Below are 22857 nucleotides of genomic sequence, written 5' to 3'. Positions count from 1 at the left end.
AAGCATTTAGCGCCTCTTGTAATTACTGCCATTGATTTCATCGTTCTTTTACGGCGATACTCATTGAAAATAATCGAGTTCGTGTTGTGTTACTACTCCAACGTTATTAAGCAATATTGATCGTTTTGTGAATCTAAGATTTAAATCCAATTATTATGCGCATTAGCTTTGAAAGTACATTGTACAAGTAAATAAATACATTTCTTCTTGTCTTGTGGTATGCTAATAGCGAACTTCTGCGACAGTGAAGCGCTTTGAGCTCCATGAAGATCAAGTTGCACAGACAGTTACTTGACGAATATCTACGTTAAAACCAAGCTGGGTTTAAAAAAAAACCTTCAAGAGGAAGGGGAACTACTTGATGTGTAAATATAACTTTTCTTTTATGTATATATGTAAATATGATGGCATTAGAATGCAAGTAGATCATTCATCCAGAATGAACTATATTCACAATCATAAAAATCAACTGGTCAGGATTTTTTTTGCTCGTTTGAGAAATACGAAGAGCACCATATTTCCCATTCAAGGATTTCGTAGTGAAACCTGTTCAACGGATTGACGGTCTTCTTGTTATTTGTCTTGCATCTCGGGGAATTCATTCGTCGACAGCTCATGTCCAGCAGTTTTCGTTAAAATGATGAACGTCAACGCGCCAGATGTTAGAGATGAAAGGAACCGCACTCCTACTGCTTTGAACTGTTCCCTATTCAACGACGATTCTGTCCATATTCTCGATGAGATCCATGAAGCCTTATCCGCAAAAGCCCCCGAGGTTATTCCTTTGCTGGATCAATTTCTAAGCAGCCTAACTTCGCCAAATCAAATTGTCGAAGCAGAGGAACAGCAGAGGTTAGTGTTCTCCTAGAATATTTCTGAATATTTTAGAATGTTTTTTAGAATGTAAGAAGCATATATTGAGCTTCCTCTTCCTGTCCGTTCGGAGCACTGAGAATAATCGGAAAATGTTTTTGACATATTCTGCATAGAAATATATCTTATATGAACTTACTGGATTGGCTGCGGGAACGGTGAAGAAAGTAAAGGTGGATTACTTAAATGAGGATTTTCACCAAATCGTTTTTTTGTGGATATACGGAAAATGCAGAAATGTAAAGCAGAAAAGCAACGGATTCAATGATAAAATCAGGATTGTCTGATTTCATCAGAAGCCCACCTGTAAGGGTATGGTTGATGTTTATAACAGGCCCTGTAGTCAGTATAAATATCCTCATGACCTCTTTCATTTTGTTCTTCGTAAGAAAATAGGACACTGACACCTATTCCCAACCTATCCTACAATCTATCCTCATAGAAAGAGACTTTTTTTTAAATTATGCAAATGAGTGTTTCTGTTTACCTTCATTACCTTAAATTCAGGAAATAATTCCTGAATTTAGGAGAGCCGTGGGTAATAAACCCCTCTTCCAGGGTAATATATTAGTATTTATTTAATGAAATTGGTAGTAAATTCAAAAAATCTAAACCTACAAAGGTGAAGGACTAGATAGGCTTTGAAATGTGCGCAATCTTTCGAGTTTTGTCTAGAAAATTACCTCATAGTCTAGTAAGTAATCGTGGAAGATGTTGATTAGATATATTACTCTGTAAAAATTTTGTAAAGGGGGATTTTTCTGCAGAGCCAATGGAAGAATTTGTCCCCTCCTGCTTCTACGAAACTAAATGTTCGCTCTCGTATTATCAATAACCTCAATGCAAAGTATCATGAATATTAACTACAGCCCGTTCGTTCGTTAAGCATGTGTCCCGTGAATTCCCTCATTAGTTCGGCTCGATTTCATTAGGATCTCAGATTAAATCCTATTGTGAAGGATAGGTGTTGCACCTGCACATTTACTGAAATAGTTTGAGACCAGGTTACGGTATGGAGAGATTCTGCGGAAACTCTTTGAACCTCCGATTACAATACTAAGACTAAATAAAGGACGTTACACCCGGTAAACGGAACTTCTTTGAGAGTCACCACATAAATCCGAAAAAAAAGAACTGGGGTCCTGTAGTTACCTTCCATATATCAAAATAAAAGTGGTCGAAGCGTGAACATTTCTCTTCGTTGTAATGATTTATGGGCAATAAATTACAATAGGCGATTTTATTGATTAAAATTCTTGGCTGGAGGTTTTTGTCTCGTCGTTTCCAAGTTTTATTAGTACCTGGTGGTGAAAACAATGAATAAATAGACTCGTCACCTCTCGGGTCCACTTTATTTTACTTTCTTCGAGAGATACAGTATCGTCTGGACGTTAGATAGAGCTTTAAAAGCAGAGTTTTCGTAAATTCATACATCCGAGAAAGGGGATGTTCGATGGCGATTACCGCGTCTTCCGCTCCTCGATTCCTTCAAGTTCAGCTGGAGACCGTTTTGTCGCATCCAGACAAAATTTAATCTTTGCTGTTACAACGACTGTGATATAATTGGAAAAAATATAATTTCCGGAAATGAAGTCTTGCCAGCATGTGATCTCATTCCAATTTTCCTAGTAACCGCACAAGTGTGACGTCAAATATTAAGAGTGAGATTAAACCATCATTCATTCCATGGGTGGGTGTATCTGAGTCGGTAAGAGATTCTGCTGTGACTCCATGACCGATCAATGCTTCGAGAGTTTCGTTCTCCCTAACGCCAACCAAGGATCCCACATTCCGGAGTCGGTAAATCGATACCATACTTTTCCAAAAGAAACACTGACTTGACACATCGGTCAGCTCCGCGGGACATTGCACGGCCTGCATACGTGTTCGTAAACCTCAAACGATTCTGAAGTGGTGTGAACGCGGGGGCACATCCCAAGCAGATTGGTTAACTCCTGACACATTATCCTTTATTTCCCGTTGTACCACAGCAAACAAATAGGATAACAGATTAATTGCTGCATACTACCCAAATGCTTCGGCACTATGTACTGGGATTGATCGATCGACTGTTCACCGATGTGATCATGGAGAGGATTCCTGAAGGGGAACCTCCGGAGTGATAAGTAAATTTTCTGTTAGCTGAGTGAAGGGCTCGTATTGTTTTAAATCTATGGTGATGGCGTTTTTGGAATATAAACGAAGAAACGAATTCCATTTTGGTTTTCAATGAGACTTCGCTGGTTCTGCCTCTGATGCTTTCTTGTCCTTTTCTGATTTATGGATCGTAGCAAAACTTCACAAACTCGGCGGTGAGTTCGCTTTTGTTTTCTGCGGTTGAGACTCAATACTGACTGATCAGCTCGAGAAATTTCGGAAAAAGGAAGCACTATGTAGGTCTCGAATTGTCCTTTTGATGACACTATTCTAGTTGTCCACGGCGTCCCTTTATCTTCTCAGAACCAGACTAACAAAGGGCAAAAGTCTAGACGAAAGCTTGGTGCCCTCTCTCTTCGGCGCTTACGCGTCATTCTCACCTCTTCGGAGAAGAAGAATATTCTACGGTGGAGGAGGTCATCCGATCCAATGAAGAACTTGGAACAACGGCATCGTCTATACGAAATATTGGGTGGACTATAATCTGGACAGATCTCTTTACGGAACTCTCCTCCACGGAGCTTCCATGTCCAACGAAAAGAGGAATATTCAAAGACGTAAATCTTCGGAGCAACAGGAAATTTGTAAGGAGATCGCTGAAGTGCTCTTCCCCAGAGGCGTATCGAACATTATCGTGCTCAGTGCATCAAAACATAACTATATTCGGATCTGTAGGCGTTGGGATGGGGATGGGATGTATTCCACGAAATTTGGCGTCGCCAATTCCGCCTAGTAATCCATGCAGGTGTGCGGGAAATAATACAGAAACAGACATGTGAAACTTCGTTCCTTGTAGTCTTGGCCCCAACAATACAACTTATTACGGGCAGTAGAACGAACGAAATCATACACAACGCATCGGCGATTGTTCGCCTGGGGTAACTTCTGTGGCTTACTAAAGTTTTATTTTTGGGGACTTGGAACAACGGCAAAATCGTCTATACTAAATATTGGGTGGACAATAATCTGGACAGATCACAAATAAGTTTTGAAATTTCCCTGAAACTTTCTCTGGACGTTGTTCAGGGAAACTGGTACAATGTATTTTATTCAAAGTATTGTCCATCTTTAAATCCCTCAAAACTTATTTGTACCCCCAATAGTTGAAGTGCGTGTACGTTGGACAACGACGGAATTACGTTCTGTCCATCGTGTTAGAAGCTGCATCATGAGGGGGCACGGGTGCAAAAATGCTGTTTTTCACGACGTTTTTTCCGATTACTAAGCGGAATTGATCATGAAATCGAAATCGAAGTTGATCTTCGTGTGCTACACAACTACTTATCCATATTTATTCGTGAAGACTTCGCAACAGCGTCAATTTCGTGATACGCTGCTTCCAATTTATTTGGTATCTGGATACGAGCGAAACGATAACTTGACGAAGAACATAATAAAGAACGGAGCATGCTAATATCTCAAACATAAAATTCGCTTAAAAAAGCGTCATCACGTTAATAGAATCCTAGAAATCAACATCGTTCTTACCCTATGAATTATTAGTGGAGTTGAGTTGCATTACGGTTGCCCCGGGCAACTGGTGGCAGACGCCGCCTCATATCTGGGCTTTAATACTCATCTTCATCGAATTCTCATATGAACACTTTTCTTCTGTTTTTACGCTGGAAAGAAACTCGTTTTCAAATCTTTACATGAATTTTTACCTCCCATCTCATACACTTTGAAATCCTACGACTATTTCCCGATAGCAGTTGGTTTCCGCTTGAACTGATTTATGAGCAGCTTGATTAGTCTATTTGCGCAACGCACGCACGCGAATGAGTTTCGGCTCTTTGAACTTTTTTTACACTTGCAAACTTTATTTGATTTTCTACATTTATTATCACTTAAATTACAAGATGTGCTATGAAAGGGCAACGTTTCTGTGTATAACTCTGGCGAAATTCTAGTAAGCTCTGCTATTTCTTGTTTCTTTTTTTCTATTTTATGGTACACCTACATATGGGTGTTTTCAAATAAATGAATAAATTATTTCATTGTCTTTTTGAATATTTTTTATTATCAATTATTTCCCAAAATGTATATATTTCTCATAGCATCGCTTATCTGATTTCATTTTTGATAGTCGTCATCATCAGAATGAATTTAAAAAACGAAATTTTGTGAAGAAACAGGGATATCATCCTTTTCACAAATTAACAGTGACCCTACGAAATTTGTATTTTTCCGTGTAGAAATATTCTTGATCATGGATCTATGTATTTAGCAGTAAATAAATAATTTTAGAAAATTGTTCAGTTCTGTCGATTCCAACTCTCTTACACAGATTCGGTGGACTTCATTCTTCGTTACGCTTTTCTCCAATCTTGAAGATGATTTAATTTTCAAAAAATTCCGAATTCTCGAAAATCATCGGTCTATCACTAATGATTTCCGCTTTTATGTCAAATTTTGTGGAAATCCTAGCAGTAATGGTTTGTACACTAAAATCTTACGTAGAATGAGAGATCATTTTGATCGGACAAATGAATTCGAAGACGTACAGATATCACAATGAATTGTCATATTTGATCCAGTTGCTCGCTAGGACACCGCAAATCCCCGAATTTTTGTGTTTATAGAGAGTACTCTTCCCGTAATTCTGCTTACGTCAAAAATAAAGTACGTAGAAGCGTTTCCGGATGAATGAAAACCCATCCACCACACGGAAAAACTTTCTGGGATTTTGAATTTGAACATTTATCGAACGGAAGCAATGTGTGGGGGACTGAGGTAGTACAAATTGCCGTCAACTATTCGCCTCTACCTTCAGAGCGGAACGAAATAGTTCTGGATTATGCATTAATAAATCATTGCTATATAGGTCGGTGAAGACAATTATGCTTAGTCTCAAGTTTTGTATTTAGGACAGTATGGTATTCAGGATTTTGTAAGCATAGTAATGCCAAAAATGTCACTTGTAAAGGTAGTGGCTTAATTTTTCTTCAAAAAAAAATTGATGCAGAATCATTCAATTATTTATAAATCATTAATTCATTTATTTATTCAGATTTACTCAATTCGAACATCTTTCTCAAGTCACTGATAGACAAATCAGCAATTTTAGCAATTTTGGTTTGTTGGCAAATCGAGTTGTTCTACAATACGTATCTAGTAGATTTCACAAAGGAACATTCACGCGGACCATCGACGCACAACTCAGGAGCTCCATGGAGCTTCGCTTCCACCAATGAAACGTTCCTTGAAGTGATTTCCCTCTCCTCCCCCACGTAAAAAAAAACTACAGGATCAGAAGAATGTTGTAGACGACACTTTTTTTTTAAAATTTCATTTCACCCGATGCCACTGGCAGTACTTCTGTAAAAAGTGTTCGAATGTTCGATATCCGATGATCGATCGGTTTATTCGTTCGATCGAATAACTATTCAAATCGTTCAGAGGTGCAGTGCTTTGGCGGAGTTGTATGAGTCAATTTTATAAATGAGCCATGGAAAAAAGTCGAATGTGCCTCAGAATGAAAAATGAATTCTGGGCAATTTTCCGTCATGAGCATTAGGCGAGGCTTCGGCAAGATACTTCTAATCTACAATGTTTTCTAGTGGTGCTGGAAATTTCTCGATAATCTTGCTTAGGTAGTTCTGGCGAGTTAGTTTCCGATATGCATTTCACTCCGGAAAATAATCACTAAAATTTTGACAATGAAGTCCATAATCCATGTTTATTTGGTCCATGTTTGTTGGCTTCCGACAACTTTCCAAATTATTAGTTCCGCAAAATTCCTAAGAAAGGAAGAAATTGTAAGTTTCACGCAGTTATGTTGTAGATTTCGCTTCTTTTCACTGTTCATTAGACAGACAGGTAGTAGGCATAAAGAACTCGTAGTTTTCTCTTTTTTACGTTGTTGCTTAATCGTGTCACCTATGCATAGTTCCAAGAAATGCATTTCTTACCAAACAACTCACCAAACAACTCTACCCAAATTTCTCTGGCACCTGCAACTTCAACATCTTTGCTCTCGGAGGGGTGGAAAGCAATTATCTTCCAGCAATCTTGTTCAAACTGCTTCAACTGCAAAGCAGTTGAAGTTCTCGAAGTGTTTCTGAGTAAATACGTATATTTTTGGGCACCGGTTGAATTGATGAATCGCTCTCAATTTTTTCCATCCGTTGCATGCTATGAAATAGCTACAAATATATGTTATCGCTCCTCCTACTACTGCATGTCACCATAATTCCCCTCTCATTGAGCATGTTCCGTGAATGTTACAGCGTAGCAATAATGTCTGGCTCGTCATTGATACGAGCCTTGGATTCCCATGATCGAGCGGAGACGGAACGACTTCTACAATCACAACCGGTGAGCTCTTAAATTGCGGTATCATTGAGTTTTTTGTCTTCTCCAAGAGTTGTGGCGCAATTTTAATGTGGGTTATGGGAAAAATTTAATTTTTTTTCCATGAAACCTTCAGTGTAAGTACGTATACGTACCGTCCCATCAAAACATTCTGATCCATGGTGTGTTAGGTGGATTATGGACGGTGGCTTACGAAATGATCTCGTTTCTAATCTTCTTTCTCGTTACTATGTGTAATTGGACCACGGCCACACATTTCATTTTATAAGTGAATAAATTTATGTTGTCACCGTGGATGACGAGCTTCCGACCGGAGAGTCTGAGCTAAGGGAGGGTCCCACGCGTCCCAAAGGCACTGCATTTGATAATACAATAGTGTTTCTTGAATTTCAAGCACAGATTGTCTTCACTCACTACCGCTTGTAAACGCTGACATCAAAAATCTCAACAAAAATTTTCAGCGGTAAAAGCAGTTGTGTAGAGTTTTTTGTCCCAAAATTAATTGCACTTAATCCCTCGATCCGCAAATTCCACGGTGAGAAATGATAAATATATAAATGAATAAACAAATGATTAAATATTGCTGTATTCATTACTTTTTCAAACCTACTCTTTCAAAATTTAGAGAAAAAAATTCCAAAAAATTTATTGTGCGCTCCTTCTTTTCATGCAATCCTTTTACATCTTTCTCGAGGATTATCAATCCCTCAATTCGGAATTCATTTGTCCGTGGTAGGAAAAAATCATTGAAAATATTCAATAACAAGAAAAATAAGATGTACTCTTGGAAAAATTAAAACGGAAATAATATTCATGCTCTGGATTTTAAGTTGCATATTCCTCGGAAATTCTGAAACAACCATTGAAGCTTACGCTTGTTGCATTATTCTCACATATAGAACTGATATTCCTCGAACTTTCAGTTTATTGGTCTCAGTAAAGTAAAGTAAGCCGAGTATGCTACTTTGTTATGTGTCCTTAGAAGTTTTCAAAAAAAAATAACTCTTAAAATATTTTGTTCGAAATTTGTAGTAAGACTAAGCACAGGTTAGATTTCTATGTTACATGAAAAACAATTTGAAGCGACCACTTTTTCGCTCCCTCTCAGACTTTAATTTATGGAATTCGAAAAAAAAACACCTTCATTATTCATGGGAGGACTCGGTATGGTCCCCATTACAGTTTATCCGTGTAGAGATCGCAATGGGTGGGTTTGCTGATCAGATGATTAATTAAACAGGACCATTCAATCACTTTTTTATGCATACATTCGTTTTACAGTGGTTACTTTGACAGAAAGAAGAAAAAGTGGGGAAAAAAGCATGTAATTGGCTTAGGCAGGGCATAGAAATGTTGTTCCCTGAAAAAAAAAACAGAAGAATTTGAAAAAGATGTTTGTCGATTCTTTTCTCATGAATTAGAATGAATGGGCGTTAAAAACTTGTCTTAATTTCCATGGAATCACGGTAGTATCCTGAGAATCTAATCCACAGAAATGTGATTCTTCCGTTGGCTATGGCTGTATCTGTATCATGTTATGTCAAAAAGGTAAAGTACCGTAATGAACACGAATAGGTAATATTTATCCATATTTATATTCAAAAACAGCGAATGAATGAATGCTGGAGGCAAAATGTTATGTTATGGTAGAAATATCACGAGTAATCCCAGGAAGATAATCCTAAGTCAGAGCTGTGTGTCATCCTTCATCCCCATAATTAGTTATTTAACTTGCAGTAAACGCGTCGTACTGTGAACTTAAGGAGAATCCAACCGTAATGCTTAACTTTTCCAAGAAAGGGTTCTATGGCTTCTGCTGTTGGCTTTGATTCCGATTCCTAAAATATGCGAAACATCAAATTCATTATTTTTTACGATTTATTCAAGAGATTTTCGGCCAAACATCGGGCAGCAATTTCCAGGCAACGTGACGTGCGAATATTAATCGACCAAATATTACGATGTGTCTAGGAATGGCTTAGTAATAATCGCCTTGTGCGTGTCACATAAAAATCGCGTTAGCCACTCTTAGTCGGTGAGGGGAATTTTGAAAAAAGAAATTAATTTTTAGAAGGACTGGGACTAAGAAGTGATGACTGTATACATCTGATTGTTCCCTTGGTTAGCAACTTTCACTCGATTCTACTGTAAGCAGGGATCCCGGGTGTTTTCTCAGACATTTATTATTTTTTTTTATTAAAAAAGCTATTCTCTCTTATTTTCAAGATCTGAAAACACCGCATTTAGCAATGTAGAACGTTTGAGGTTTTGTTGCGCTCCTTTGTTGTCCCCACCCCATGAATTCTCCTTAACATGGTGTTTACGCGGAAACTCTATGGAGGTTACGATAATTGTCTGTGCTCGCATGTTTGCAAAAGAGAATATTCTTAGTGAAAGTGAAAAACATCAAAAAAATAAGAGAGAGAAAACACCTTGGCACAGACTTGTACGGCTCACAATTATTTGAATTCGTGTTTCAGACAGAAGTATCCTTACGAGATTCGGAGGACCGTGTCGCTTTACATTATGCCGCGGAAACTATGGATTTGGAGATGTTTCAGAAAATTCTCGAACAAGATCCTTCGTTGTTAGATTGTGAAGATAAAAATGGGTAAGAAGAACGTTAAATGTTTGAGTGAAGGACAATGATGGAAGTAAAAAACAAAAAAAAACTGAAGTAGTATAGAGTAGTGTAGAACTATGTAAGTGAATAAATACTTGACGTGTGGACCACGAAAATCTTCTGAAAATATGGGTTTCTCCAGAAGTTACTGGTAAAATTATCAAAGAGTACTATTTTCCTAAGGTACTCTCTTTTGACACAAGAAAAATGTACAGTAAACTGCCTCTTGTGAAATGAATGAGTATTGGACCCTACAATGGGGACGAAAAACTTTTAAAAAAAGTCGGTTGTCCGAAAAAAATCAAAAAAAACTAGTACTGTCGAGTCAAAATATCCCGAATTGTAGCGCAATTGCGTGAACCACTGCGGTGGAAGTTTCGCCATGAAACCTATGCTTAGTTCCACATCGTCTGATTAGGGCTAAACGAGGGTCCCACAGCGACTGCAATCGCTGACGCAGTTACACCGCAACTATGCAGGCTCTTGAGATCTGACTACAACTGAGTGTTGTTTGGTAGTGTAACTCGTCTGTTCTAGTTTCTTTTTCTGTAGTTCTTCGTATGGGAAGCTTTTCAGGAAGACCTCATGGAAGAGTTATTTGCTTTGAACATCTACTTTAAATTTTTTTAAAATTTTTGTCACCGTTGCTCTTGTTCTAGGCATACTCCGTTACTAATGGCAGTAATGGGCGGTCGGATAGAGCTCGTTGAATTCTTGCTCTCAAAGGGCGCAAACATAGCTCATTGTGATCGAGAAGGACATTCAGCCGTACATTGGGCGGTTGTGTGTGGACAGGTGAGTCCGTTGCTGAGGACGGTAAAAAAAACATGATAAACATGAGGAAAATATTTTTGGAGATTTTTGTGAAAAAACGGTTATTACCATATTTCTGGCTTGTACTTACATATATTCGCTCGTACACTCCTCATGTTATTATATTTCAACGTGCACAACTGAAGAACATAGAAAAATATACTGGACCTATAAAATTTCAGCTCGAAACATTGACATACCTCATCTCTAAAGGAGCAGATGTGGAAGCACCAGATGTCTTGGTGAGTTGCTTATTCATCATCAAAATACCTATAGTCGTCACTGAATGTGTTGAACAGGGTGACCGCTACGCTTCTCTAATGTAACGTAACGTAACGCTTCATTCTTTCTCTGCGCGACACAAACTCCTTCTTCTTTCTACCCTCCCTAGTAGGAGATGCATCACACCCAATACTATGAACTATGAATAGTTGAACCGAGAGAAAGTTGACATTTTTGCAGTTTTTATTGATTATGTGCTACAAAATCCTGTCGAACGGAACTATTCAGGATTAAAATATTCGATGAGATCCATGTGCACATTGATGCATTGACTTCTTAAAGCAATTCCACCCTGATCCACGACTCATTGAATAAATTTCGACTTTCATGTGTTGGAAATGTGTCGCTTATTAAAAAAGTAACGAGGTCCCTTTGTCTTATCAGATGATCATGACTGAGATCTGAATCTGGAACTATTTCCTCAAGTTCGTCGTGTAGTACTCTTCGATCTGCTATCATTCAAAGGCAACGCAACTGCGAAAATGACGATGTTGTGGTCTCTTCACGAAGGGGTAGCGCTAACGGTGTAGATAACGAATATCAGTGAAAAGACAGGATTGTGGGGGATGACTAGAATGGGTGACCACGCCCAGTTCTACCTAATCGTCCTGAAGAACGGCGTGGAAAAGGACTGTATCGATCGGAATTTCCGAAGGGGCACTTGACGACGTGTCTCATCTGCCTGCGATCGGAAGAGACAGCGTTAGCAGGCCCTTGATCGTGAGCTAGTTCGTAGACGCCAAACACGTGACATGTTGCTAGGTGCCTCGTAGGAAATTTCGATCGACCAGGTAGTTTCTCGCGCAATTTCTCCGGATTTGGTTGGGTTGAACGTGATCGTTTTTGATCTACTTTCCTAACAATATCTCTTTTTGTGAAGAGATCCCAACTCCGTTAATTCCTAGTCAACTGACGATGTTGGGATCTTTGTTGGCAAATTTACAGTTCGGTATGTAGATTACGACAACAAGCGTGGTCCCTCTCTGTTCCTCCTAATCGTGCTGAAGAAACAGCGTGAGGGACTGCGTTGGTTCCTACGACGTTCGTGAAAACACGCCTTCTTTGGGCATGCGCTGCATTCCACGTGCGAGCGTTCGAAAGTCAATGAAGTCCTCTCAGCAGCCTTCCCAAGTAAAACCAACGAACGGGTTGCTGAGGGAAAGGAAACATGTGCGAGGGCGAAATGTTCTAACGTTCCTCGTAGGAACTAAGTCGGTTCTCACACCAGTTTTCAGGATCATCATAAGGAATTGAGCGGAGATCCCAACATCGTCTGTCTTGTAATAGGGTTACCTTTAAGAAACTCGTTGTAAATTAGCACTCTTCCCCTAACATAAGTGGTTTTTTGCAGAGAAAAAAACATATGTCACGGCAAGATATCGAAAAGAAAGTAAAAAACAACGATTTTCTGCATGGCTGGAAAAATCTGCCATGCAGAAAATCGTCATGTTCTTCAGAAGAAAAGAAAAAGAAATAATTCACAATTAGCCAGATTTGTATGAAAAGGTAGAAAAAAAACATACCTGAAAGTAGTGGGATTTGCAAGAAAAAAAAGAACACTTACTAAAATAAGCTGTTACTCCTATAAAGAAGTTTTTGTTTAACTGAAGCTCGGTGGAAGGTGAAGGACAATTCAGCAAGAACCCATCAATTACTTTGTTGTAAATGAACCAGTAATTTTGAGTAAATCATTAAGGATAATAGTGAAATTTTGCTATGCTTCTAAACATTATCATTTATGTAGAACAAAACCACTATTGTTTCATTTGTTTTTTTTTAGTTTTTTTCTAAATGTGTTCTGGTATGTTTAAAATTGTTCATAATCCAGAAGGCCACTCCACTCCACTATGCGACAGCCAGCGAGGAAATTGCTACGGAACTGGCCTTGTCCATTCTTCATACGCTACTCAAACACGGAGCGAAACCAAACTGTCGCGACATCGATGAGAGAACACCTATATTGTGGGCAGCAAGCAACGGTAATACACTAGATTCGTATTCAGTACACCTGTTTCAAGACCGTTTTTCCATTTTTTCCACCTTCTGCTGCATGAAAAGAATTTTTTAAGGCAATTTGGAGGCGATGCACTCACTGAAGCAAGCAGGAGGTGATCTCAAGGCCGTGGATCGAGATCGTCTTGGTGTCATCCATTGTGCGGCTAGTCACGGTTACCACGAGGTTGTTTACATATTTCAATTATTCAATTTCATTACTTCACAAGCAGAAAAAAAATCAAAGCTACATACGTCTTATGGATGGCATTGAATTGATCGAGTGTGTCTGTCCGGTTTCGGCGGTAATAACTATGGTAGGGTCAAAACGACCAAGTGAACCCGGGTGCAGTTGCCTTAGCGGCTGCGCTCGAAGCGATGTGGTGGGGCGTAGCGGTCAGCATCGAGAGAAGTCCCGTGCTAACGCCATTCGTTGCTGTAATTCGGGATGGTCCCACCTCGATTCCAATCGTTTCCTCCACTGCTACGCTTTGGGCGCAGCTGCTTACGCAACTGCCCCGTGCTTCATGCCATTTGACTTCTCTGTCAATACTATCGCGGCGCGACCGCATCAATTCCGGATAAAATCGCATCCACAGTATCTCACTGGTCGATCATAGTCGACCATGTGGTCGCAGGCTCTTCTATAGAGTGAGATGCGCTAAGGTCTGCGCACGTGGTGGGACTTATCAAGTAACCTCAAGCGAAAGTACGAAATTGCGCCCCAACTCAGGTCGTTTTCACCAGGCTTTGGTAGGATCAAAACGACATGAAGCACGTACGCAATTGCGTACGCTGCTTCTTTCGAGGCGGCGCGGCGAAGCATAGCGGTTAGGAGCGTACTGGAACTCTCGCAGGCACCCTCTCTCGCTGCAGTTTGTGACGGTCCCACCTCTGTTCCAACTGCTGCCTCCACCGCGCCGTTTCGAACGCGTACGCAAATGCACAGCAACTACACTCGCGACTCATGCCGTTTTGTCGATTCATTTTTCCACACAAAGAAAAAACTGTTTACGAACACCAAGTTCTACTAAAATGATATTTTCATCTACCATTTTACCGTAATCGGCAGGTAATTGGATAGCACACACACTTTGAATGTTTGACAAAAGTTAAGAAAAAGCATATCTAGACAATCGACTTCATCATGGAAACGGTGCCGCACTTTCCGGTCGATCAAAGAGATCGAGCCGGGCACACCGCCCTGTTCTATGCGGTCACCTACGGTCATTTTGAAGCGGCAAAACGACTCTTGGATTACGGTGCAAATCCGAACCATCAGGTAAGTAGCCAAAAATTTTTGCATCATCTCTGAGCAAGGTACAAAGGTGCAACAATTATCTTCTGTTTAGGACCACCGCTTGCGAACACCGTCTCATTGTGCAGCAGCGAAAGGTCAAATGCGGATGCTGAAGCTACTTAAACAGTACAACGCCTCCTTTGAAATCCAGAATTATCGCGGGGATCTACCGGTGCATGAAGCTGTGCAGACCGGCAGTAAAGGTAGGAGCTTACTGTTAGAGAGCGATCAAAGACAGCACACCACGAAACTGATGTAGTTGGAAAACCTGTTGGTAAATATAGAGTTTGGACACAGTTATGTAGACCACGAGTGTGAGAGTGGCCCCGCTCAATTCAACCCTAATAACGTAAAAAAAAACGGCGTGGGAATTTTCCCACGAAGTCCGTTAGGACGCGCCACCTTTGCACACGCGTTTTGTACACGAGAGAACATTCGAGAATCAATATCTCCTTAGTGGCTTATTCAAGTAAAACAAATGAATAGGCTGTTGAGAGAGCCGGAGTGTATACAAAGCTGGCGCGTCCTAAGGTACATCGTATTAGAAAAAACGTCGTTCCCGTGCCATTTTTCGGAACGATTTCGGATAAATGAGCGGAGCAACGCTCATAATCGTAATGTACATCGCAACTCTATGGCTTCCCGCAAGTTTCCACTCTACGTCAATTTCGTGATACATTCCCCTCAGTGAAACATGTTGCAGACGTTGTTGAATGGCTATTAGCGCTTCAACCGTCTTCTGTAAACGCGGCCAGTCACGAAGGACGTACATGTCTTCATTTGGCGGCAGCGCAAGGGAATTTGGAGATGGTAATACTGCTCTGCACGAAAGGTTGCTTTGTCAACCCATTGATGTTGTTCAAGGTATGAAGTCATTTTATATTGTTATAAGAATGAAATGCCATAGAAATAACAAAAACATTGTAGGTAGAGTATTCATTGAATTCAAAAGATAACCTCTCCACTTACAAACTATAGAAGAAACACTAGGATAAGGTATAGTCGGGTGAAAACAACATGAAGCATAGTGCAGTTGCGTAAGCGGCTGAGCAGGAAGCGCGTCAGAGATGACGGTAGAAATCGACGTGGGACCATCGCAAGGTGCAACCATGATTGGTGCTAGCAAGGGTCCCCGCTTGAACCTAGCCGTTACGCTCCACAGCGCCACTTCTAGCGCAGCCGCTTACGCAACTGCACCCTTCTTGATGTCGTTTTGATCAGACCATAGTTTGCGCAGTAGAATAAGGATCAATGACGTATTCATCATCCGTCGCGTAGAACGGTCTCTCTGAAGGCATCCATCAGGAAAAATGATCTCAAAAAAGAAATCTCGTGAAGTTTTGCACACTAACTGCTTTTACCGCTACCATTTTCTTTTCACTATGTGCCGAAAAAAGTCTGCAGTCGCAAGCGAAACCAAAATAGGAGAATTGGACGAGAGTTCCTGACATCTCTACTGTCATATTCATCATCAATTGTTCAGAATAATCTCTATACGCCTCTGGATCTTGCCCGACGTAAGGACCATCAGGTGAGTCAAATGCTTTTTCAATACAAAACCTTAACGATAGTGTTCGAAGGAATTTTCTTTTTAGAACCAGATAGAGGCAAATATTTACATTCTACCTTAGTAAAGAGATGTTTTACCGAGTTCAGCCAATGTGGTTTAATTTTGTCGATTGCTTGGACGTAAAGAGGTGTATCGTTGGATAAACTGACTGCTTAAATTTTTCTGTGGTAAATTTTTCCGAACGCAGTCTTTAAAGGGAGCAAACTACGAAAGTGACGTTGGAGCGGCATCTTCAGGGAAAGATAACGCTCACCGTATACATTACGAGTATGTGCACGATCATGGTCAATTTCCCTAATTTTATTAAAAAAATGGCGTCAGAGGCGCTTATTTATTGTTTTTTCCTACGAGGCACGTTAGAACGCGCCATCCTTTTACATGCGTCCACGTACACGAGAGAGCAAACGATAATCAATGAGGTTTCCCCAGCGGCCTATTCGAGTAAAACCATTGGATGAGTTGTTCAGCCAACACAAAGATGCTGTAATAAGGTGCTTGGTAAGGAGAAACGGTCGTGAAAGCGGTTTCCCATTTTCAAGACTATTGTGAAAATTGAGCGTGATTATGCTCATACTCGTAATCTAACCGCATTCCCAGTGGATGCAGTGCTCTTGTCCTGGAAAAATCACAACATCTTCAATTTTGTGCTATGCTGCTTTTAAATATGTGTGCGGGCATAGTCAGAACAAAATGAGCTGGAACTCGATGCAGCTGCATAAACGGCCGCGTTCGAGAGGTTGCGATCGAGGTGGGACCATCGCTAGCATCACCTGGACCGTGGAGATGTGTGCAGATAGCGAAGATTTCATTTCGATTGTAATTCCTGCACTAGGCACCAGATAGTTTTGACTCAACCATACTCTGCTATATTTCCGTTGAAGGTAGTTGTGGATTATTTGTCAACGAAGCACGAAGCTAAGGGTGCCGAAGAAATTCCTGAAAAAGAACGCGAAATGAATCGTACGTCATTCGAGGAGCAACTGGTACAGGGTAGGATATCGTTTCATCTTTCTTAACGCTAGTAAAATTAGGGCTCTCTTAGTTTTTTTTATAATTGTAGGATTTTGAAGTCGAAAGAAAGAACTATGAATCATTGCAGCAAAACTAGCTCGGGGACGACACCTCCACGATGAAGACGAAGAAAATGAGGCATTATTGAGGAAATCGAAAGCAAAACGGAGGAGAAGCTCGGAAGCGTTAGAGCTACGCCATGAAACGACAAGCACTGGAGTGAACACTTCGGTAAAATGTCTTTTATATTATTTTCTCTCAATTAAAAGCCTCTTCATAGCTGTCAAAGGCGCTCGGAGACTTCTACTGTTACCGATGGTTTAGCAAATGAAAGATATCAATTCGTTCCGAATTAAAGCTTTTGTAGCACGGTCAAAAGAATTCCGAAAGAAAAAAAAACAGGGAAGAACGAGGAAATTAGCTGCTGCTTAGGAAAAACTTGCTCAAAAAAGAATCGGGAAGTGGTTAACAAATAGCATCACCTTCGAACGAAAAGGGCAGGGCAAAGGGAAAAATAAAACAAGGACGCGAACGATGCGAATTAATGAATCCCATGGAAGTAAACGTTGCGGAAATAGTAGCGAAAATAATCAGAAAAAGATGATTGAAGCTAAACTAGTAAGCAAGCAACAATAATTCGCAAGGAAATATTCCACAAAATTTTGGAAGAGATTTTTTCGTTTTTTCCCTATTCCCCAGTTTACACTTCTTATGGTATCACAAAGGCTTTAACTATAGTGAATGCAGCAAGGATTGGCCTCGCTGACACTTTTCCCCCCATTTCTACATTTCTGTGGAAGTATTTCGTTGACACTTGATCTTGAAAAATTCCTTTGCTTAGAATTAAATAAATATATCCTAGGATCGAAGGATATCGTCTGCTGATTCACATACGAGAACCACAATCCCGAAATCGACGTCAACCACGGATTTACCTCGCGCAGATTCGACGGACGATGATAGAATAGAGCAGATCATACGCGAAGAAATCCAGAAGGTTGCAATGGCGAAGTTGGAGGTACCAGATTTGTTTCGATGGCATTCAAGTTCCAGGTCGGGTTTCTTGCGCTTCCACTTGTTGACTGATTTTTTTTTGCAGGCATCCAATAAGGAGGGTGAAAGTAAAACTGGAGAGTCAGCTGGAGATTCGTCAGAGCAAAAAGGAACCGGGAAGGAAAAGCGTTCAGTTTTCGATGCAGACATCGACGAAGAATTCGAGGTACCGGTCTTTTTGAGTAAAATGCTGCGAATTTGCATGATATTAGAAATGGGAAATGATGACATGGGGATGGCCGTGATGTGCCCATGTTACTGAAACAAAATTTAGCAATAAATGAGTCCGACTACGTTCAACGCCCGGATAAACGCGATGTACATTGGATCACTACCCCCAACCTTTTTTGAGCAAATTTTTTCCTTGACTTCTCGTCCCTTTCCTGCGGGTCAAAGCGGATAGAAATTCGTACCAGCTAGAACAAAAGGGTAGGGAGGGGGAGGGTTCGACAACAGTCACGACCGACTCGTCTCGCAGAGCTGTGTTGGAGAGGTGAAACACGCGGGACGCACATATGCGTTTAGTTTTCCCTTCGTTCGAGTTATTTTTTTTTTGTTCTCGCTCAACTTGTCCTTCGTCTTCAGGCGTAGTAGCCTCCGGCGTGACTCGCTGCACCCATTTGCAAGGTGGGCGCCGTCGACCAATCACAGCGCTCTTCCCGTGGGACCTAGAAAAAGAACAGCGCTGCGGCAAACGCGTCAAATTCCTTTCTAATATAAGAAAAAAAAATTTCTATAAGAAAAAATATAGTTTTATTGCTATGTTGATTATTCATAGTTGCTTATTTGGTTGAATAAATTCGACGCATTGTACAAGAATTGTAGTCGGGTAGGAATGACCCGAAGCTCCGTGTAGTACCGTAAGCGACTGCGCTCGAAGCGGCACGGTGGAGTTAGCGGTTACATCGACATGGGGCCCTCCAGTGACGACTAGTGCTAGCAGGGGTCCTCACTCGAATCTGACTGCTACGCACCACCGCGCCCCATCGAACGCAGCCGCTTTCGCAACTGCACCGCGCTTCATGTCGTTTTGGCCCAACTATAAGTAATTCCATCTAATCTAATCTCAATTCCCACCATCGTACGGTAATAGTGCGTTGCGCAGGAGCTACCACCGATCAGCGACACAAGTGATGAAGATTACGACTACTACATTGGGTACAACAGACAAGACGGAAATGCTAATTCTGACGAAGATCATGACGACGATGAGGATAGGATCCAGAAGGAGAACATTGCTCATGCAAGTATACTCAAACGTAGCAAGAGTGGAGAACGACCAAATGTTTGTTCGAACATCTTTTCGATAGATTATTTTTCTGCCATATATTAATTCATATAAACACAATGTTTTATAGAAGATGGACGGAAAGAGAGCAGGGACAAGGATCATATCAAGTAAAATGAAACGATCGACGAATGATGGCGGGAAACTTGTCCGATTAAAAGGAGAGAAGAAGGAAAAAAGCAGAAAACCACAAGTAATCAATGATTACACAGATTTGAACTTTTTTACTTAATAAAATCGCGATTTTTGCTTTAGACGGATCCTCACATGTTAATAAGAGTGCATAGAATGTCGGAAACGAGTGGAGACGCAGGAGATTTCGACGTTTACGAAGACGACTGGGAGGAATTAGGTGCGAAAAGATCGACAGGTAAGTGGTATTCATATTTTATTTCTATTAGCGGTGGTGCCTCATTTACGTTGCAGCACTTTTTTCAAATCCACTTGCCAGATCTGTTCCTGCAGATATACGGTAAAATGATTTATTATGAAACTGACGTGGTTGAGAAATCTGTGGGACAATATGGACCTCAGAGCGTAGATTACAAATATGAGCTCGGGTGCGCTCAGTTTCCCATCCTTGTACACGTTCCGGTTCTCTCAGTAGCCTGTTCATTGGTTTTACTTGAATAGGCTGGGGAGGAAGCATAATTCATCTTCGACCGCTCTCTCGTGGACGCGGCGCACGCAAAAGAGTGCATTTTTAAGGGCTTCATAGGAACAAAGGTTTCTCACGCCGGTTTCAGGTCGATTAGTGAAAATTGAGCGGGCCCGTACTCGCATTCGTAATCCACGCTCTGAACTCTTTATTGGTTCCACAGGTTCTCGAACTACGTAAAGAGTTACAAGAAAGTGATGCAGTGTAGCGGCACTTCAGGACTGACCCCCAGGTAAATCGAGAACACCTCATCTACTACACTTGGTTCCTTGTAGAGGTCGTGATCGGAGTTCCGGATCACTTCCCTTAGCTCTGTTGTCCTTCACGGTAATGATCAGCTTCCTATCCTTACTTGACAACCAGCGAGTCGTGCCACTTCGAACAGAGCTTTATAGTTTAGTAGTTGTGATAAATATGTTACATTCACCCGCATCAATTCAACCCAGCGGCCACACCCTCAGATACCTTAATTTTATGCATAGAATGCTTTCGCTTTCATGGTTATAGTATTCTACTCTATTTAAATAATTTAATTTGAAAATTATGGTGGTTTTTTCAGGAGCTCGTAATTTTCGCACATAAAAAGTGGAATAGATATTTTTTCAGGTAAAGAAGCTTCTCGACGGTACATCCATGAGAAGGCAATTTTCCAGGAGTTGACGCACTTAAAGAGAATGCAGATCCAATATGGAAAAGTAAGATCAGTATTTTATGAGTTCTCTGTTGTCTCTTCGTATCAGTAGTATCAGTTCTCTGTGAAAGAAAAGCAATTTTCCGAAAAACTAAGAAAAATGTTGAAATAAAAAATGCAATGTAGCACTACTTCTGGATAGATGAATATAGTGTTTTTTAAATAAGGACTTTTAGTGTTGCTTCTAGGATCCAGTCCTCCTGTGAGAATGAGTACCATCACAAACATTCTAGATTTCTTTCAGCGCTCTTCATTTAGGTACAGGAGCGGATCCTGGTCCGATCATTGGTGAGCAACTTCTGCAAGATGCATGGATTAGACCCAGCATATTTCAAATTTCAAACTTTCTACTCATGGGAGAAATTTCTTTACGGTAAGCTGTACGTGTCACTAAGAAAAGCAAATCGAAACCAAACTCTAACACCCTCCTGTTTTACTTTCTTTGTCGAGCTATACAGAAATTTGCCTAAAAAGATATTGTTTTTTTTTTGTAGCTTCGGACTAGGCGGGAATTACGACACAGCACGCTACGTATATTTATTTACAATAAATGCGTAGCAAGCAATTTAAGCTAGCTCCTTGACAATGAACTGCTACATGCAGTGATGAAAATATTGGTGCGTCTACAGTTGTAATCGTCCTTTAACGTTTACTTGCATAATCACGCACAAAAAAAATTCCTTAAAGACATCAACCGAGGAATCTGAGGCGGTACGAATTTCAGGTGGAGTATTCGTATACGGTATAGTAGATTATGGAGAGGGGGGTGATTCCGTCCATTTCATCCTAAATGCCGTAAAAAACAGCTCGGAAGATGCGGCTCCGCACAAGGGTGGCGCGCTCCAGTCGAACTCCTTGTTGAAAATAGTGCACCAGAACGCCCGAAGCCGTATCTTCCGGGTCCTTTTTTACGGCAATTAGGAAGAAATGGACAGAATCATCCCCTCTCCATAATCTGCTATCCCGTATACGAATACTCCACCTGAAATCCGTACCACCTCAGATTCGTGGAGTGATGCCTTCAAAACGCAATTCTAATCGAAATGGAAATAAAAGTGCATTTTGGATGCAGGATTCTAATTTGTATAGCTGCCAGATTTGCTAATGTGTGAGATCTGCAACCTAGGAAATAAAAACTTAGGAAATAAACGTGGTGTATCAGAAAATTATTCACGTTTTCTTAAATTATTTACATTTTCTTGCTATGCCACCTCGTTAGTTTTAAGAAAGACACTTAGATATTATCACGAAATTGACAAGAAACCCGACTGAAAACGTAGGGTTCGGGTTGTAGATTATGGAAACGAGGGTGCCCCAGCCAAATTTCTCCTAATCGTCGTAAAAAGAAAACAGCGTGGGAATCGCTTGAGTTCCTACGATGTACGTTAGGACGCACACCGCTGTATATGTGTGTGTGCCTTCAGCACATACTCATGTGCCCTCAGCAGCATACTCGTTGCTTTCATTTGAATAGGCTGCTGAGGAGATCTCACTGATCTTCGACCGCTCGCTTGTGGATGCGGCGCGTGCAAAAGTCGGCGCATTGCATTTGATTTCGTAGAGAAGAACACCTTTTTCCATGCCGTTTTAGCGGGGACTAGGAGAAGATGAGCGCAGCTACGCTCGTTTCCGTAGTCTACAATTCGAGCGCTACGTTTTCCCTTTTTGTTGAGCTGAATTTGTTTGAATAAGAATGTTAAGGACGATTCTTTTCTGTACTCGTTTAACAAAGAAAAATTTAGATAAAAATTGGACCGATTTCGATGTACTGTTTCACTGTTCTCGTTCACTAGGTTTGATAGTACTTTTAGCGTCATACGACATCATATACATTCCATCATGATGCCTGAAAGCACTCAATTTCAGACACGCTTTCAGACCAGCTCAAATTGATCTACATGGAAGAACGACAGCGACTGACACAGGCTCGAGCTGTACCACCGGTACGTACGACAATGATCGACCGATTCGACACACGAATTCGTCAAGCACGTGCAATTCCAATCGTAAATGACAGCGTTGAACGAATGAGGAGAGTTTACAGTAATAGTACAATGACAAATAATAGGTCTTATGTAAGAAAGAAGGAGGAAAAGACGTCAACCAAAGAAGGTGGGAAGCGATGTGACTGTCTTGAAAAGCATACGTCAACAAAAAAGAAATCGTAATGCCATTGTAAAATATAGATTATGTTTGAGTAATCTACGCTTTTATAAAACGCTGGATTTCCAA

General features: G+C 40.6%; 2 protein-coding genes across 4 annotated transcripts; one reads left to right on the top strand and one right to left on the bottom strand.

Moving 5' to 3' along the window:
• Positions 1-637: 637 nt before the first annotated feature.
• On the top strand, positions 638-22793 carry RB195_015369 (uncharacterized protein; the record flags this gene model as incomplete). 3 transcript variants are annotated; one of them, XM_064206045.1, is made up of 20 exons in its annotated part: positions 7270-7347; positions 9825-9955; positions 10627-10762; positions 10963-11022; positions 12891-13041; positions 13132-13241; positions 14187-14336; positions 14407-14557; positions 15058-15218; positions 15838-15885; positions 16806-16914; positions 17024-17166; positions 17798-17953; positions 18035-18154; positions 19094-19273; positions 19347-19469; positions 19532-19646; positions 20541-20629; positions 20884-20998; positions 22492-22793. In XM_064206045.1, 20 exons carry the CDS (start codon positions 7270-7272, stop codon positions 22791-22793), a joined length of 2628 nt encoding a protein of 875 aa, XP_064061926.1. The 3 variants fall into 3 exon arrangements, with proteins under 3 accessions (XP_013301182.2, XP_064061926.1, XP_013301183.2); XM_013445728.2 differs by lacking the exons at positions 15838-15885; positions 16806-16914; positions 17024-17166; ... (6 more) ...; positions 20884-20998; positions 22492-22793 and adding exons at positions 638-852; positions 15282-15332 and having other exon boundaries at positions 7260-7347; XM_013445729.2 differs by lacking the exons at positions 7270-7347; positions 9825-9955; positions 10627-10762; ... (5 more) ...; positions 15058-15218; positions 15838-15885 and adding an exon at positions 16339-16422.
• On the bottom strand, positions 15538-15826 carry RB195_015370 (uncharacterized protein; the record flags this gene model as incomplete). The annotated part of the gene is made up of 2 exons (XM_064206046.1): positions 15538-15642; positions 15716-15826. 2 exons carry the CDS (start codon positions 15824-15826, stop codon positions 15538-15540), a joined length of 216 nt encoding a protein of 71 aa, XP_064061927.1.
• Positions 22794-22857: the final 64 nt, after the last annotated feature.

The sequence above is a fragment of the Necator americanus genome, chromosome V, assembly GCF_031761385.1.
Source record: "Necator americanus strain Aroian chromosome V, whole genome shotgun sequence".
Lineage (NCBI taxonomy): Eukaryota > Metazoa > Nematoda > Chromadorea > Rhabditida > Ancylostomatidae > Necator > Necator americanus.
The sequence above is the reverse complement of the archived record's forward strand: the minus strand, read 5'-3'. Positions and strand labels throughout refer to the sequence as shown.